We start from the raw sequence: 17,240 nt of genomic DNA, 5'->3' as shown, positions 1-17,240 counted from the left end.
CCCTCTTCTTTTCACTCTTCCTTCCACCACCACACCTTCTATCACTTCAAATCTTGTTGTTACACGGTCGCCTACTACTTATTGACTCACTGATATTCTTTGAGTTCGTCGCGACAATTATCTGACAAGGTACGTACATATATCTGTTCTCCGCTTATCGTTGCTGCTTTGTTGGCACAACCAGCTTCCTCATCTTGGTTGCCTGTCTTGCCTTTTACCACCACCTTCAAACATCATATAAATGACTCATCCCTTGTCGCAAGAGACTTATCTACTCTTTTCTGCTGTTTTATAAATATTCAGGCTTGGTGCATCGAGTTGTGTTGACTATCTCACCGCCATCGCCCAACCTTGCTTGCCCCGCCTTTTCCACAACCACAGCTCACCTCATTGAACATACCAGCTGACATATATATATACTCGATAGCCACCAAAAGAGCTGTCTAACTACCCATTCCACATTTTCAACCCCAAAACACATCCCCCAGCTCTAAATCACAATGGCTCAAACACGAGGCGCAACCGGCAATTCCAAGCCACGCGTCTTCCCAACCATTTCCACAGCGCCTTCGCGCAAGCCTCGCGCTGTCGGCACCAAGAAGACCAAACCTGTTGGTGTCACTAAGAAGCGCGCCCCGGCCACTCATCACAAGAGAAAGCCATCCATCAAGGACAAGGTCGTTGGTGCTGTGGAGAAGGTTGTCGGTACCGTTGAACACAAGCCTGGCAAGAAAGCCGCAGGCACCAAGAAGATCCGCGGCACTGATGGCAAGAACAACAGGACCGCAAAGGTCGCCAAGATCTAAGTGTTGACGCCGTTTGATTACTTCAAATATGATGCGACGTGTGTTGTTGTCTTTATTGTATCTGCCGTTGTATACCGGCTTCTCATGATCAGGGTAGCCAAAAGGCGACGGGAAACAACATAAGGGCGAGTCCACACGGGCCAGGTATGGTAGGTAGGACGAGATAGGACGCCTTGGATAGGTTGGTTATGACTGGATTGGGAATTCAAGGCTAATCATGGGGGCAATGATTGTATTTCTTCACCGCTGATGTATTTTGCGATAGTTTCTGCCTGGTACGATCTTTGCGTTTATACGAATGTTGAGGGAATGATCAGCAGACTTACTCTATATATATTGGATCATGACAATCGTTGCCAGAGCAATCTCTATTCATCGACGGCTTTGAATCTCTGAAATTGGACAAATGTATTTCTCCTCCTGACCGCTGTTCATCCATTCCTTCTATACGTAATACCAAATCTACCATCAAAGCAACAGGTCAAGTGGTTTCAATGCTCAGAGAATCGGAACACACACTAGCTATCTCAACTTTGACTCAGAACAGCCCCATCACATATCTCTTTGCTCATACCGTCGTGTCGACGCATCCGCCCAGTTGGTAATGGTACAGAACACCAACAGGTCGGGTCCTAACTATCCCATCCGGGGGGTTCGAGTGGTCGAGTCGTCGTTTTCTACGTCGGACTTATACCCAAGGTCAAGCTTGCAAGTGTGGTTGATGGCGTCGGTGGCCCTTGATTGGACATACCACCTGTCTGCCTTCTCCCTGGCATATATCGGTGAACAGGCATCCCAAGTAGCTACGGGACTATATTCGAGACTGCCCATCGAAGTACTGGCACTATAATGGACGGACACCCGAAGTACAAAAGAAACAGGAAATCACAACAGGAAAATAGATGATGGGGACGGTGAATGTATGTGTTCATTCGTGTTTTCTACCTAGGTACCTAGTGCTTCTGAGCGTTCATTTCAGCTCATAGATATCTTTTCGCTGCTCAATAGCCAAGTTTCATCGTTCTGCCTCCCGAGAGACGCCGGTTCCATTCATGACTTGTCCAAGTTTGATGTACAATTTTGATGTGCTGATCGTTGATTTCTCATGTCGTGTCCATATCCCATTCCAATCTCGAGAGCCTTATATCAGCTCAATGCTCTGCTCGTATTACCATTTCAATTTGGCCAAGAAAAACAAGTTCAATCGTGTTCATGTCGTGCTCGAGTTCAATCATTCAATCAATCATCGAGACTATCCCGTCTGTCCCGACGATAGCCACCTGCTTTATTCTGACCACTCAGGCCCGGGAGTGGATGATGGTAGCTCTTGGTGTTCTGACTTTGAACATCAAAGTCCAACGGTTCATGGAACGATCCAGGAACAGTGCGGATCGGTCGTTGAGGACTGGCATTTTTGGTGGGTGAATGATAGCGAGGTGGTCGAGCTGATGAGGTGGGTGGTGCAGCGGCTGTGGGTGGTGATCTGACGCTGAAGCCTTCTTCTTGGCCAAATGAGAAGTCTCGACGGCTTTGGCGTTTTTCGGGCGAAGAATGACGGGGTGGTGGTGGAGCGTAGCTTTGTTGATTGCTGCTGTGGCTGTTACTGTTGGTTTCACTGCCGGTGCGGTCGGTCTCGGTATAGTCGGTGCCATAGTACTGTGCATCCGAATCCTTGTTGAGACCTCCCACTCGAGCTGATTTCTCATGACGGTAGGCGCGGACGTCATTGTCATGGCCACCCTCCCATGCGGCTTCGGCGGCTTCTCGGACCTTTCGTTCTTTTGCAGTTTCCTTCTTCAGTTTTCTAGAGCGTTTTTCTTGGATGATGGGTGCCTCGGAGGAAATATCAGTCATTGTTTCGGTCATGGCCTCAGTCATGGTCCCATCTCTGGTGATATCGTCCTTGTCAGAATAGCCATCGCCTACCACACTACCGCCACCAAGGATTGTGCTCTTGGTGGCGTTACTGAGAGTCGTGCCATTTGGACCCTTTCGACGCAGTACAGTAGATTTATATTCATCCCAGTCTCCCTTACGGAATTGGAATCCACCGTTCTTGGCCCAAAAGAAGAACCAGATCGTTCCGACAACAAAAGCAACACCGATCAAGGCGAAGACGGCTTGAATGCCCTTCATGTTAATGTCATTGGGATCAACAGAGCCCTCGCCTGGGTGAAGGTCTTTGTGTGGCGAATCATCTCTTGCTGTGAGCATTTTAAATGTGTCCATCGGGGAGAGGATTGGAGATGCATCGTCGTTTCGTGGGATTAGAGGATTGTGGATGAATAGGCTTCTTTTGGATATGGGTGAATCGGCTTCGGCGAGATCTCTGGGTTTAAAGTATCCTGAGTCGAGTTCAAGAGAAGAGTACATGAGGTCGGGTATGTCGATTTTGGTGATGAGTGTCGGGGCCATGATGGCGAGGAAGAGCCACGAGGCTCGGGACAGAGAGCTTTGTTCAGCAGGTGATCTTGAGGATGATAAGGTCTCGAGCCCGGATCGATTTATGGAACTTTAATGTTTATGATAGTATGATGATGGTTAGACAGAGAGGAATTGAGGATGGTCTTGAAAGGAACTCACTCTTGAACGTGCAGAAAGGATTGATGTGGTTATGCGTTATCTTGGGTGGCTGGCAGGACGATCACTTAACTGGTGGCTGGAGGAATGAGAGACATTTCGAGCAGTGACGTACACGCAAAACGGCTGCCAAGACCAACGCATTATTTACATTTCTATTTTGAGATTAGCGCCACTCTAAACTATTGCTACGACAACCCCGAAGCTTTCCTCAAGTACCTCACCTCACTCGTCTCACCCAGGCTCAGGCTGCATGCACTTTTGAAGACTTGAATATTAGACGAAGGGAGTCTGATGACTCATCTATAGCTTGGTGACCCTCACTGCTACCGAGGAAGAGTCAATGACCGTGTCATTCTATCGTATTTGTGGTAGCTTGGACTCGTCATCGTGACTGTCAACAAATCCGAGCAAACCTGCCCCAACGAGAGGATGGAGCCATCTATCTGGATAAGGATACAACGAGGCATCCGTATTATTGGCGAGCGTTTTTGTCTTCGCCATTGATCTCAATAGTGGCCCACTTCGCCTTAGCTACATCCCAGTGAAGTTGGTCTTGGAGGATGCCGTCATAGCCTGTCAAACGGCTCTTGATTTTGCCTCCATGCTCATATAGAAGTAGTGCACATTCCCAATATTTACCGGTGCAAGCTTTGAAGAGTGGAGTCTGGTCCAGATAACCAATGGAATTGACGTCAAACCCCCTCGAAAGACATATTCGAGCTATGCGAGTATAACCCTGCCTTGCAGCGAGATGCAGCAAGTTGTTGCCGGTTGGGGGGATAGCAGTTTTTGGTAAATATTGATCTGATAGTCGCGCAAACGTATCATCATGACCCTTGTCGACTGTGATAATCAAGGCCTCCATCACCGTGTTCAGGCCTTCGACTTCGATGAAAGCGTATTGGTATTCATTAGACGCACCTCCAACGTCCTTGAGTGCACGGATAAGCTTGGTGGTAAGGTCTGAAGTCCAAGTCAATGAGCTATTCCATTTAGACTGAGGGATCGGCACAGAACGCACTTATTACACTCACGAAATCTCCCACCGAGAATCCAAAAGGAATCGGCATTTTCTAGTGATGAACGTCAGAATGCGTAGATTAGCAACTCCTCCAGAACGCTCGAGGAATAATGACTTGAGAGATAACAATTGTTGAAAACCAACGATGGCAATTGACGATAAAAGATGGAAGACTACGAGGGGCATGAGGCTGGCCAGAAGAGCTCAGCCACCATCTGTTCTGCCTCGTGTTCGGATAGGGTCGGGGTGCTCATTGTATTGCATCCTCAACCGACAATGGGAGAGTAGCGTCATAGTTGACGATGATGTTGGCCCTTCGACATATGGAAGTGCAATACAGCCTAGCTCTCACCGTGGCTCGTTAATGCCCTGTCTGTGACTTTTATCGGCATCAAGGAAGGACCTGAGTAACAGACGCAAAGGGTTTATTTTATTTTCCACGTTTCCAGTCGATGACTGATAAGATACTTGGGTACTTACCTAGGAATTCCTAAGTGCCCAGGTGGCTGATGATGCGTACTCCCAGCCATCCCCTCTCAAGTTCAACTGCCAAGGTAGGTGCAGATGGAGAGCAAGCGAACGCTCCAAGATCTCATCTCAAAAGCGGCATCACTCGACATCTGAATAGGGCCCGCTAGTTACAGCAGCGTCACTAAGTCTTGATTAGTACTAGCAGACTTCCCCATCTTGGCAGCATCCCAGAAATTGCAACCCTTGTCAATCAATGCGGTTGACTCCTTGCACGCCGCTGCATCATCATCGACGTCGAAATCATTATGCAAATTCTCCGATCCCCAATGTAAAAAGAACTCCATCTCTGCTCCTCAAAATGTAACAATAAACTTTTTATAAGATCCACCCCCGTGTCGCTGGGAATGGCACGCCACTTCAACCATGTGGGTCTGAATTCGTATATGTTTCAGGCCAAATCCCTCGGCTCAGCTAAGAATGGCTCTGGTGTTGAGGATGGTGTTGGCGCTGGCGTGGAAGGGGGAATTCGTGATCCATCGCCCTTGCTTCGCCTTTCTTGGGGCCTTGCCCGCGCCTGGCCACCACCAAGTCGAACCTTGACAACAATCCTATGATCCAATAAATACTCCTTGCTGGCCACGCGGCTCTGCGCCAGTCTGCCTACCCTCGAATTCTTCCCTCGTCGTCCGCATGTCCAAAGTCCTGTTGTACTTGTTGGCATCGTTGCTGACTCAATGGGTCCTCGCACAAGATCAAGCCACCACCCTCTGCGGCCAGAGCGACTTTTATAACTCGACACTGGTCCCTTATTCATGTTTGTACCCACTGGCCCCCACCAAAACAACCGACAACTGACATCAATTCCTCTCACAGTCAACAATAATGCCTGGGGAGACAATGGGCAAGGCTATTCCTGCCTGCGCATTTACGACGATGACACTGCTTTCTCAGTGACCTACCAATGGACCGGAGATGCTTCAACAGTCAAAGGGTTTCCTTATGTGAAGGCAGACCCCTCCCGTCTACCAGTCCAGTTATGGAACGTTTCCTCCCTCGAATTCTCTGCGCAATGGCGAACCTATGTCAAAGACACCGAGAATTGGTCAGATGAAGAGCAGGCAATTGCCATGGACAATACGGGTTTGCGGGTTAACACCGCCGTGGATATGTTTCTTTCAGACAATGCCGAAAACTCGACTGGCTTAGGGCCTCCCATTGAAATTATGATCTGGCAGTGGTTTACCCCGACCGTTCTCCCTCTGGGCCATGCCGAATCCACTCCAGAGAAAGACACCGTTGAGGTCGCCGGCACAAACTACAGTCTCTACCATGGTTGGAATGCGCAGGGTCAGCACGTCTTCTCATGGCTCCCACACAAAAACCTGACAAGTGTTGACACCGATTATTCTCCCTTGTTGAGGTACATCTACGAGCAAGGCTTACTTTCCGGTGCGCTGTATATGGGCCAACTGGAATTTGGGACTGAGATTATGCATGCTGGAGAGGAGACTCATTTCGAGGCGTGGAATTACACCTTGAGGATTACCCGAGATGGTGATCCAGATGCTCTTCCAAGGCCCACCACGACCACCACAAGTTCTTCGACAACCGCAACCAGAACTTCAACATCTCGCACATCAACCACAACCACCATGTCCACCACCGATAGTGCGACCACACCAACCATGACGGATGCATCTGGTGCAACCTCGACAGCCAATACTGCTTCATCTGTGTCACCATTTGCGATAGGCTACAGCAGTACCGGATTTACATTCATCGCATTGTTGTTAGGTATTTTCCTACTGACAACCTCTTACACATTAATGGATAATGCATCATGAGCGATTTTAGCATCAGCATAGCATGGTTCTCAGACGGGACCCAATAGAAGATTACGTTCTCACACCAAGATCTCGCGGTCTTCGTGAATTGTATGCATTATGCCTAGATATCCGCAACAAATATCCCCTCATCATCAGACGTGAACGGCAGGGCCCTCCCCGTCAAAGAAAACCTCATCCAACAAATACAACATGACCTGCATACCCTGCCACTGCTCCTCGACCGACACCCGAATCTGATCCGGAGGCAACACGAACCCGAAGTCCCCTGTATCCCTCAACTCGATCGTATAACTCCAATCGGCCTTGCCCGCACCATAGATATAATCGACACTACTGCCGGTGGTGGCGTAGAGCGTGCCACAACTGGGGCCAAAAGTAAATGTCTTGCCGCCCACCTCCCTGATGACCGTGGACACCAGACCCGCGAGGTTGATATGCTGGCCCAGATCGTCCGCGTACAGCGTGCAGTTATACCCCCACGGCGCGAGGATGTACTGGCCGTAGCTGTGCCAGTCGACGTAGAGCTTGATGCCGGACGTGTCGCGCAGCGTGTCGACGAGCGCCGTGAGGCCCTTGTTTTCCGGCGAGTCGCTCGGTGCTTCGCCCCGGTACACCTGTGTGCACGGGTCCGTGCTCGCGCCCAGTGGGTTGCCGTCCCATTCGTACGCCCAGTTGCGGTTGATGTCGCGGCCGATGCACGATTGATTGGCTGGCGGTGGCGGTGGCGGCTGTCGGTTCTTGCGCCATAGTCGCTCGGTGGTTTGGGTGTAGATGAAGCCTGCGTGTGGTGTTAGTATTCGTTTCGAAAGAGGGAAGAAGGAGGCAGCGATGTCAACTTACCGTCAGGGTTGACGAACGGAAACACCCAGAAATCGTAATTGTCCACGAACGACTGGGTATAGTTATCGCCGGCTTTATATCCCTGAATGAGATTTAAGGTCAAGAACTCAATCACCGGCGCTGTAATCCACTCTCTCGCATGCACGGTACCATGCCATAGGACAGCGGGTTTCCCGGGCCCATCTTTGCCCCAGAAGTGCAAGCCGAAGATATCTCGGCCCTCGAAGCTGGTTCCGCTCGACACGAGCTCCGAATTCTCCGGAAATGCGGCGTGCAGCTCGTCAAAATATGACACGTGCTCGTCGTAGCTGTGGTAGCTGTCATACCAGGCTAGGTCGTCGAGGGAGCGTTTCCAGGCTGAAGTGGGTGGTGCAGACTCGGCTTTGATGGATGCGCCGAGATTGCTGTGCATGCAGTGTGATGGGATGTTGAGGGCTGAGAAGGCTGGGAGTTGTGAGGGTGGGAGCACGATGTCGATATGTGAGGCAATGTCTGAGTTCCATTGGTCGAAGTCCAGAGAGGATAGTTTCTCTTGGATGGATTTCAGGTGCTGGCCGGTACTGATGCGGTGCACTTGGTAGCCTTCATAGTCGATGTGCTCCGGGTTGCTGATGGCGGCACCATAGGTGAATGAGATGAATAGCGAGATTGAAGTCAGGAGCTTCATGGTTGTTCGTCACCTGTGTTTAAAGGCTGAAGCTTCTCGGAAGACCTGGAGTGCAGCCTTGGGTACACTCTCAAATATATACATGTGATCATCTGGGGAGTAGCGACCTACCATTCAACATGCCTGTATCCGATGACATGATTTCACCAAGCTACCTGCGTCCAAGCATGATCGACAACCAAGCTGTGCAAAAGCCAGCCATCATAGCTGGATGCAGAAGGTCGTATTGGAAGAGCTTGGCTGGGCAATCACGTACCTACAACTTCGTATGTACAAGCCCGCCTGACTGCGGTCGGCCGAATCACATGTACCACAAGGCACAACAAACAAGACGTGATCCTTGGAAGAGGGAGCCTGAGATGGGCTGTCGCGTATCCATCTTCCAAGGACATCAATTGTGACTCGTGAATCCATTTGACCGAGCGGAGCATGGAGCTGCACTCGGTAGACGGATTCTATCGATGACGCCAGAGAAACATGCTCCTTCTGGATTCATTCTGGTCCAGCCATGGCATTCTCTTGTCAATATGAGCGTGGGCGTGGCAGTGCTGAGTAGACCCATCACGCCTGGGACTGTTTTGTTGGGGACGAGGGCTTCTAGGCACCTTTTTATGCCCAGGCCCTAGGCCTGGATAGTTATACAATCGACCCCATACCCGGATCACCTTTACCATCCCCATTTTGGAGACTTGGTAATGGATCTCGGCTTCTCGCTTCATATCCCACGCCTTCCAATAGGATTAATCGGTCGCTATATCTGGTATTTTAATGAGAACGAGCACTAGCGACCTCAGTTCACGCAACGCGATCGTTCAAAACTTCCAGCATCGTGCTTCGATCCCCGGACCGACTTCAATTCTCCGTCTTCGTCTTGGGCTTAGTGGTGATGTCGGTATCCTAAAGCCTCCCCAATTCAGCAAATAATATAGTTCAAGTCCGATGTGATAGCTTGTTACCTTTCGCGCCTTTACCCTCACCTATCATTGAATTCAATCGATAGAGTAGAGAATAGAGAACATATCGGCAACATGGGAGTTTTAGTACAGCTTGCTGATATACTCAGCACGCACGAATTGTTGAGCGTGAGCTTGAAATGGCCGGCGCACCTTCGCCTAGCCTTGACGCAGATGGGCCAATGTCGTATCCTATCTCACCAGTCGAACTGGTTGAGTCCAGGATGGCGCGCGTGCAACCTAGTTTCGACATGGTGACGCTCTCACGCGGCCCAGCTGAAGCACTTCGCAGTGGTCTTTGGAACGACCGCTCCACGCTGAGTATCCTCAAGGTTATCTCTTACTTTTGACTCCAGGAACTGGTTCCGCTCGAGGGAGAAGTGTCTTTCGACGACCTCGCAGAGACATTGCAAGGCTGATAAAGGCCTGATTACAAGACTACTGCGGTTTTCCATGACATTGAGGATCTTCAAGGAGCCGAGGACGGGGTCCGTGGCACACACTGCTCTTTCAGTGGCTATGCGAGAGAGTCGTCCGCTCCTTGAGCTTTATACAGCGGAGATCTGTGTTCTGCCTCTTCTCAAACTGCACAAAGCGTTAGAGAATTTAAAAGGAGATCGGAAAAATGGGCCTGATTTGTTAGCCTCGCAATACGCGTTTGGGTAGGACACAAGCTGGTGGGAACTTATGAAAGACAAAGAGCTTGATTCTTGATTCCGGAGGTCAAGCCTGGTTCAGCGAGGCCATGACTTCATGGAGCACGAGTCTTGCTACCTTATACTATGGAATACTGGCTGATGCGGTTGACTGGCGCAGCTTCACGAGTGGGCCGGTCGTTGACCTGGGAGGTGGCAATGGCCACGTCGCTATCGACCTCGCCACGCGTTTCCCATCGCTGGAGTTTATTGTGCAGGATCTGCTACCCAACGAGTCGGCCTTCAAGGCGACAGTACCTCCAGAGCCAGTGTCCCGAGTAACTTACCAGGTCCAAGACGCGTTCAACCCACAGCCAGAGGATCTTGAGCCTTCTGCGTACTTCCTGAAAGCCGTGTTCCATGACTGGCCAGATATTGCTTGCATTCAGATTCTAAAAATACTGGTTTCCAAGATGCTGAAATTCGGTTCCACGGTAATCATGATGGACCAATGTCTTCAGGAAGGCAAATTCCCACTGTACTTTGAGGGCGTCATCCGGCACTCTGATATCTTCATGTTTTCACTCTTCGGGGCAAAGGAGAGAACATTGCCGGAATGGGAAGCAATGTTCGCAACGGCCCATTCACGCTTGCGGCTTGAGAAGGCTGTACAGCCTTCAGGCTCGGAATCTGCGGTCATGCAGTTTGCTATTACTTAGGTCGAGTTATTCAAACAACAATTCATCTAATCAGCTCACTTATTTCTTGACTTCAAAGTTAGGGCCGTACGAGCTCTCCAGTGTTCAGATACAATTCCTAATACCTACACCGTCCTATGAGTAGTACCTTATTGCTCTACGACGCTAAGTTACGCATATCAGCGATTTAGATCATGAGAAAGAAAGGCTTTTATCTCCTCTCCCTATCTACCTCCAGGTACCAGGTAACACCTTTTAATAACGCCCCCTTTGGTCGTTACTACCATCTGTAGCCTCGGAGGAATAAGCTATTCGATGTTTTAAGAGCTGGCTCTTTGCCGCTTGTGCTAGAAGATCAGTGCAGTTCTTAGTCTATCCAATTCCGGGTGCTGATCTTGCAAAAAAACTTGCTACATTTGCACTTCTATATGGAGGGAGGAGATTCAGGATATTTTCTCGCAACCTCGTTAGCTTGCAGGATTCTAACTCCACTACCATTCCGATCTCTGCAGCATGATGCGCGATATCGTCGTTGAGAATGATCAGAATTTCTCCCCAAGACTTCTTCTGATCCAAGTGGCCGTCTCGTCAACCTTACTCAAAAAAGGACTGTGACTAGCATGAATGGTGTCGACTACGATCTTTCCATGGAGTGTGACTTCGTCCGCCATCTTAATAATCAACCGCTGCCACTCGGGAGGCAAAGACTTATCATCCTCAGTAAGTAAATAATATGTTGGGACGACCTTGAAGCCAGCGAATGGAACGGGCGTACAATAGACGGTCCAAACGTGCGGGACGAGTAATGACGCATAATGTTCGGCATCCTTCTGGGGTAAATCGTGGTAGAATGTCGTTGTAGGCCCAGGCTCTGGGTTCGGCATCGAAATTTCAATGTCCATATTATTGTCTACTGGAGAGGGAATCTTTGACAAGATAATAGTAGGTGGAACGGTCTTATTTCCCAAGTCGAATCCGGAAATTCCTTCGTTGACGAGGAGGCTAGATATAGCTAGGAGAGCGGAAATCCCGTTTGAGAACCCGGCAGCCTTACGAGAGTTCTTGTCGAGATTTTCGACCGCAGCCGAGCCTGGCATGCCACCATATGAATGCGTGAGCACCACGACATCCGTCGCTGGGTAGTCGTTGAGCTCGGTGAGTATAGCTGTCTGAATTGCCTCGACGTCCTCCTTAATGTGGATAGGCGGCGGACACTTTAGCTCCGCGTAGTGCATAGAGGGCAGGAGCACGGCGATGAATTTATAGCCATACTGGGCCAGATTCTCTTTCAGCGGCAGGAAGTGTGCTGCTGAGTGCCAGGCGCCATGCACACCGACAATGGTTGGTTTGGCCATCGTTGTCACTCCCTTGTTTCCAGGTTTCTTGGACTTTTGGACGAGATTCGACTGTGATGCCGTGAGAGTAGACCAGGAAGGAGACTGCCAGCTTTTATAAGTATAATCTTGTCCGTTCGACCTCCGGACTGTCACTCCATTCCGTCGCCGTGCTCGAGCACAAGTTAGTTACTTCTCTCTTCCTGCAGTCTCGGTGTATATAGTCTATCCCAGAGTTGCACCAAGCGTTTAGCCTGGTAAGCAACTTAAATCATGCTTGCCATCGCGGCCTACCCTGGTACAATGACTAGATATCCCAAGTAGTCGAGTACACAATTACTTCTTGTCGGCAGAATATGTACAAGTCGCATGATCCATACGAAATGTAGATACATTGGTATCTGTTACAGCCTGATTTTTCTTGTCCTATTGGATGAGCATGACTTGTAGTCAGTTCTCTCGGATTCGGTTTCGCCTCTCTTCGTCCGGCCGGCGGAGATATGGTTGGAATGAGGTTTGGGATGGAACTCCCTTTGTAGAAGCGACACTAAAGACAAACACTAGGTACAGAAAAAGGAGAGGTTATTATTGTCGTAAAACACGTAAATTTCATGGCGGATAACCCGCCAAAAACTTACGGCACCAGTTCTCGACCTCAAGCTCAGGCTCTCATGGTTCAGCGGGACGGACTGGGCGCAAGGGGCGGTTGAGCCCCGGAGTTTGGTCGGTGATTTAGAAAGCCCTGCTAGGGGACATCAGTGCCTGTGGGCGGTGCGATAGGCATGGACAAGGTGGAACTCAAAGCTAGACACATATATTCGCAATGTCTGTTAGCTTCAAGTGACGAATTGATAGGTGAGCTTTGTGCCCTAGGAATAATACTTGCCTACGTAAGCATGTGGGGGAGTACAGGGCTACAATCAGGCAGAGGCTGATCGCTTGCTTAGCAATAAAGAGCCTAGGGGAGAGTTCACCGGTAAAAATGATACATCAAACATTGATAATGGAATAGGTTTATGGAATATTCATCCCTATGAGCAAATACTATAAAATACCTAGGTACCTAACTAGTTACCAGACAGAGACCTTCGATGGTCCTACACAGTCACAATCAACTTGCCCTTGGTTTGATTTGAAGCCAGCAACTCATGCGCGGCCTGAATCTCATCCATCTTAAAAACCTTCTCAACAATGACCTTGAACGACCCATCCACAAATTTGGGCAGAGCATGTTCCACCAACTGATCCCTCAACTTTCCTTGATAGTCCTCATCGCGACTGCGCAGACTACTTCCCTCGTATCGTAGCCTCTTGCGCAAGAATCGGCTGATATCCACCGGTTTCTCGACCACACTGCCGCCCATATTGCCCAAACTGACAATATGCCCATCCTTGGCCGCAGCTTCGAGGTTCTGATCGAAATAGCCAGCGCCGATGAAATCGACGATCAAGTCGACACCCTTCCCGTCCGTGTACTTGAGCAGCTCCTGGGCCCAGTCGCCCGTCTTGTAGTTGAACCCTTCGGTCGCGCCGAGCGACTTGCAGAAGTCAATCTTCTCCTGGCTGCTCGCCGTCACGTAGATGGCACTGGCGCCGTCACCTTTTGCGAGCTGGATGCCTGAGATCGAAACACTGCTTGCGCCGGCGTGCCATAGAACGCTTCTCCCAGGCTTGTAGTCGCCAATAAGGTACAGTGCCTGTGTCGCAGTGATCCATGTCTCGGGGATACCTGCGGCTTCCTCCCAGCTGAGTTCTTTTGGCTTGTGAATCAGCATGTGCGTGCTGACCGCGATATACTCGGCGTAAGCACCTCCATAAGCTAGACCGAACACTTCGTCGCCAATATTGAAGCCGCGCTCCGGCTCACAGCCGAAAGACTCAATGGTGCCCGAGAACTCTACGCCCAGTGTTGATGGCGCCTGTGGTGGGAGTGGATAATGCCCTTCGCGCTGTAGTAGATCCATGCGGTTCAATCCGAATGCTTTGACCTTGACGAGTGCTTGGCTGCCTTTGGGTGTTGGTTTGGGGGATTCCGAGTTGATGAAAAGTGCGGAGATCGGGCCTTTACCGCCCTTGATATCGACGGCACGCATGGTCGCCATGGTGGAATGTCCTATTGAGAATGTCGCTCGTTGTAGGACTGGTTGGAATTGGTGGTGGGAAGAATAGAGGATGTTGCAGTTCGAGAATCCTTTATAACCGGCCCTTTCCCGGTGAGCTTGGGTGATTGGTAATAGAATTCTGTGTACAAGTCTTAATGCCTCCTTTTTCATACGTGGCCGTTCACTATCTTTGATGAATTATGACGAGTCCTGGATGGTCAAACAACAAGAATCAGCTATTCAGATATAATCGCGGGGAAACGTTGCTGAGAAATTATTGACTTTGGCACACTGTTCAAGGATGACACAATGAGGGTTTCCTCAATCGTCCTCTCCACCCGGTCGGCAATTGCTCGTAATGACGAAACCAACACTAAGCTCCACCAGCTTCGGTACTTCGGCACCTAAAGGAGTAGGAAGTCTGTGGGTACTCGTCCTATTCTTATAGCCCTTCAATATCATATGTTACATAACAGCAAGTATCGTTCTAGCGAGCTCGATAATCGCGCTCAAGACTTCAACATCATTTCGCTCAAGGGCATATGGTAAGACCATATCCTCTGCCTGGAGACTGGGTACTTGGCACCATCAGGATGTCTTTGAAGATAGTCGCCCTTCAATCTCAACAGCCCATCGCAACGCGGATTGTGATGCCTCCGCATCACGTTTTCAAGATCAACGGTGTTCTGTTCCAGCAGCTTCGATATCTCAACCTTGATAGTAGAAGATATTCGAACTCAGATCCAATCCAATAACTCAATCAATGTTGTATTGCTTGATGAGGTCGATCAACTTCTGTGATTCCGACACATAATTCATGGGTGCTGCTGATGAGACTTGATACCGGACGCTGGATGTAATATTAGCTCTGAGTCAAACATAGACCGACAAAAGAAACTTACCGTTGTTGTTCTTGGAAATTGTCGAGTTTGGCTTTGCACTTCCAATTCCAGATCTTGCAAACCGAGTCAGAAATGATCTCAGCCAACCTCTTGTCATCCACTTCCTTAATTTCCATCAACTCATCCGCCGTCTTACCAATTATCTGTCTTCCGGTCTCATCAAAACAGCTTACCCACAGTTGGCCTGTATGATCACTGACATTGACTGACATGATGTAGCGGTACTCGGGTTTCGGGTGGCTCTTGTCACATCTCTCACAGCGCCATTGACCATCATCAACCTGAATGACTTTCTTGTTACATCCTTCAGAGAGACATGCCGGGTAACAGAAGGTGTCTTGCTTGATGTATTGTATTGATGCCTTCAGAGAGAAGAAATCCGGATTCTCTGACATGCCGAGTTGTTCGTCCTTGATTTGTGCAATGGTCTTGAATGGGTCTCGTCGCGAACCACCAGCAGATATAGTTCCTTGAAGATTGGAATGTGTGGCAAAGTTGGTGTTCCCTTGCTCATCATACCAACCTTTCAACTTGTGGGCTTCTGCCATATCTGGGTTTGCACTGACGGACCCAGAACTGAGAAGACTTAGACTGCGACCACCAAAGTCTGAGACCTTGACTCCTTTGAATGCAACCACTGAGTCTGGTGGAACGTCAAAAGAAGCAGCAGTCTTTCCCCAGATGGTAAGTCGAACAGAATAACCAGTATTGTCCACAAGAGTAAGTTCCCGTTTGTCGTATGGCTTGCTCGTGGTCTTGGAGGTAATTTGAGAGGTTTCGCCTATCTCTTTCAGAACTCCAATGATGTCAATCGTTGTGTCCTTCTCAACGGACTGTAAATCAGATATGGTGGTGAAATTGTATCGAACTTGAGGTACCCCATCCTGTTGTTCAGCCTTTGAGACCTTGGTATCTTTCTCGAAATGCAATTCGTAGTCGTTGGCAAGGTTGGAGAACTGTTTCTTTGCGAATGTAACCCGGCAAGGGGCTTCAATGTAATATACGCTGTTCTCCTGGAACAAGTCATATAACTGGTCACATTGTTCATTGAATCCGGTAGCACGAATCTCTCCACTCTCATCAAGCAAGTTCACACTGAATAGCTTACCCTCACCATTCCGGTTGTGCCAGGTCTTGATCTCAGATTTGCTCGTGCACCGCGCTTTGATGGTCCATTTATTCGAGTAGGGAGAGATTGCTTCTATGGGATAGATATTTGCGTGTGCCGCAGATGAAGTTGGTCTCGCATGTGTGGGCATAGCCCTGCTGCTGGATTGCTCTTGTTTAGCGCCGTAAAAATTTTGGCTGGTGGCTGCGCTGGGCTTGGTGTCCTCCTCCTCTGTCTTCGTTTCCAAAGGTCTTGGTTCGCCTAGTTTCTCGTGTTCACCGTACTCCTCAAGTACCTTGATTTCGGTAACAATAAGAATTCTGTGATTCGCATTAGAACCTGCGTATACAATGGATATTATCGACCTACCGCTTTGCTTTGAATGCGTTCGCATTGTATCCGATCAATTGGACCAAAACTCCTCGACGAAGAATCTTCTCCTCTACAAGATGGTTCTGATGTACTGCCAGCATAGTCTGGATATAATTCTTGGTATCGCTGAAGATGACTCTATGACGTTCTTGTCCACCGGGTTGAGGAGCGATAGGTTTGATCTGAACGCATTGCATAACAGGTTGAAGGACCCGGTTTGGGCGATCTTCAAAGATGTCAACGAGTGAGCCTGCATCGACGCGGGCCAAGGCCGCGGCAGTAGTTGAACTCATGTTGACTGATACGGCGGGATAAAATTGGGCGGTGGTAAAAAGTGGTGGACGAGAAGAGGTATCAATCGCTGAACTGGCTTTCTTCAACAACTTCAAGTTTGTGGCGATGAGGGGCTCGGTTGCCTGCGACGTGGACGCGTTGGAACGCGTTAAAGAGTTTTTCTTGGCGCGCAGTCATTTCGCTGAGTCAAGCTTCTCCTACACTAGCCATCACGTGATATGGTTCTGATCATGCTACGTCATTGCTCTACTTCCCTCCAGATGGTTCTGGATATTTGCGGAAGAGGGCCTCCGTCTACTGCCGGTTGTCGCGTTTGGCGAATTGCTCTCGGAAACTCTCTGAGTACTTCATTCTCGTGCAACGTAGAAGGTATGGACTCGAGAGCGGGAGAGATAGGAAACACCATCCTCGATTAAATCGCTTAACCCGCAATCTGGGGTTCATGGATATCTCTCCGCAAATTAAGACATTTCCCCCCCTCCTCATGATCGCCAAAATCCATTGAAACAAAATATTGATCGGGCCGACCAATGAATCTTCGGAAAACTAATACCAAACTGGGTTCGAACCAATGCTCATGAAGTCGTCTTTCCCGACACTTCGGCCA

The 17,240-nt window shown here is 49.4% G+C and overlaps 9 protein-coding genes across 9 annotated transcripts; 3 read left to right on the top strand and 6 right to left on the bottom strand.

Moving 5' to 3' along the window:
- Positions 1 to 500: 500 nt before the first annotated feature.
- LTR84_005915 (uncharacterized protein) lies at positions 501 to 806 on the top strand (the record flags this gene model as incomplete). Its single annotated transcript, XM_064849479.1, has 1 exon — positions 501 to 806. The coding sequence occupies one exon, from the start codon at positions 501 to 503 to the stop codon at positions 804 to 806; it is 306 nt and encodes a 101-aa protein (XP_064703703.1).
- Positions 807 to 2,045: 1,239 nt separating this feature from the next.
- On the bottom strand, positions 2,046 to 3,221 carry LTR84_005914 (uncharacterized protein; the record flags this gene model as incomplete). Its single annotated transcript, XM_064849478.1, has 1 exon — positions 2,046 to 3,221. The coding sequence occupies one exon, from the start codon at positions 3,219 to 3,221 to the stop codon at positions 2,046 to 2,048; it is 1,176 nt and encodes a 391-aa protein (XP_064703702.1).
- Positions 3,222 to 3,861: 640 nt separating this feature from the next.
- On the bottom strand, positions 3,862 to 4,459 carry LTR84_005913 (uncharacterized protein; the record flags this gene model as incomplete). Its single annotated transcript, XM_064849477.1, has 2 exons — positions 3,862 to 4,352; positions 4,411 to 4,459. The coding sequence occupies 2 exons, from the start codon at positions 4,457 to 4,459 to the stop codon at positions 3,862 to 3,864; spliced, it is 540 nt and encodes a 179-aa protein (XP_064703701.1).
- A 1,112-nt stretch (positions 4,460 to 5,571) lies between these two features.
- On the top strand, positions 5,572 to 6,725 carry LTR84_005912 (uncharacterized protein; the record flags this gene model as incomplete). Its single annotated transcript, XM_064849476.1, has 2 exons — positions 5,572 to 5,695; positions 5,755 to 6,725. The coding sequence occupies 2 exons, from the start codon at positions 5,572 to 5,574 to the stop codon at positions 6,723 to 6,725; spliced, it is 1,095 nt and encodes a 364-aa protein (XP_064703700.1).
- Positions 6,726 to 6,859: 134 nt separating this feature from the next.
- On the bottom strand, positions 6,860 to 8,235 carry LTR84_005911 (uncharacterized protein; the record flags this gene model as incomplete). The annotated part of the gene is made up of 2 exons (XM_064849475.1): positions 6,860 to 7,506; positions 7,569 to 8,235. 2 exons carry the CDS (start codon positions 8,233 to 8,235, stop codon positions 6,860 to 6,862), a joined length of 1,314 nt encoding a protein of 437 aa, XP_064703699.1.
- A 1,698-nt stretch (positions 8,236 to 9,933) lies between these two features.
- On the top strand, positions 9,934 to 10,542 carry LTR84_005910 (uncharacterized protein; the record flags this gene model as incomplete). The annotated part of the gene is made up of 1 exon (XM_064849474.1): positions 9,934 to 10,542. One exon carries the CDS (start codon positions 9,934 to 9,936, stop codon positions 10,540 to 10,542), a length of 609 nt encoding a protein of 202 aa, XP_064703698.1.
- A 521-nt stretch (positions 10,543 to 11,063) lies between these two features.
- LTR84_005909 (uncharacterized protein) lies at positions 11,064 to 12,016 on the bottom strand (the record flags this gene model as incomplete). Its single annotated transcript, XM_064849473.1, has 2 exons — positions 11,064 to 11,967; positions 12,012 to 12,016. 2 exons carry the CDS (start codon positions 12,014 to 12,016, stop codon positions 11,064 to 11,066), a joined length of 909 nt encoding a protein of 302 aa, XP_064703697.1.
- A 936-nt stretch (positions 12,017 to 12,952) lies between these two features.
- LTR84_005908 (uncharacterized protein) lies at positions 12,953 to 13,957 on the bottom strand (the record flags this gene model as incomplete). The annotated part of the gene is made up of 1 exon (XM_064849472.1): positions 12,953 to 13,957. The coding sequence occupies one exon, from the start codon at positions 13,955 to 13,957 to the stop codon at positions 12,953 to 12,955; it is 1,005 nt and encodes a 334-aa protein (XP_064703696.1).
- Positions 13,958 to 14,713: 756 nt separating this feature from the next.
- On the bottom strand, positions 14,714 to 16,632 carry LTR84_005907 (uncharacterized protein; the record flags this gene model as incomplete). The annotated part of the gene is made up of 3 exons (XM_064849471.1): positions 14,714 to 14,807; positions 14,860 to 16,287; positions 16,337 to 16,632. 3 exons carry the CDS (start codon positions 16,630 to 16,632, stop codon positions 14,714 to 14,716), a joined length of 1,818 nt encoding a protein of 605 aa, XP_064703695.1.
- Positions 16,633 to 17,240: the final 608 nt, after the last annotated feature.

The sequence above is a fragment of the Exophiala bonariae genome (assembly GCF_035927105.1).
Source record: "Exophiala bonariae strain CCFEE 5792 chromosome Unknown scaffold_22, whole genome shotgun sequence".
NCBI lineage: Eukaryota > Fungi > Ascomycota > Eurotiomycetes > Chaetothyriales > Herpotrichiellaceae > Exophiala > Exophiala bonariae.
This window is presented reverse-complemented; position numbering and strand designations above follow the sequence as displayed.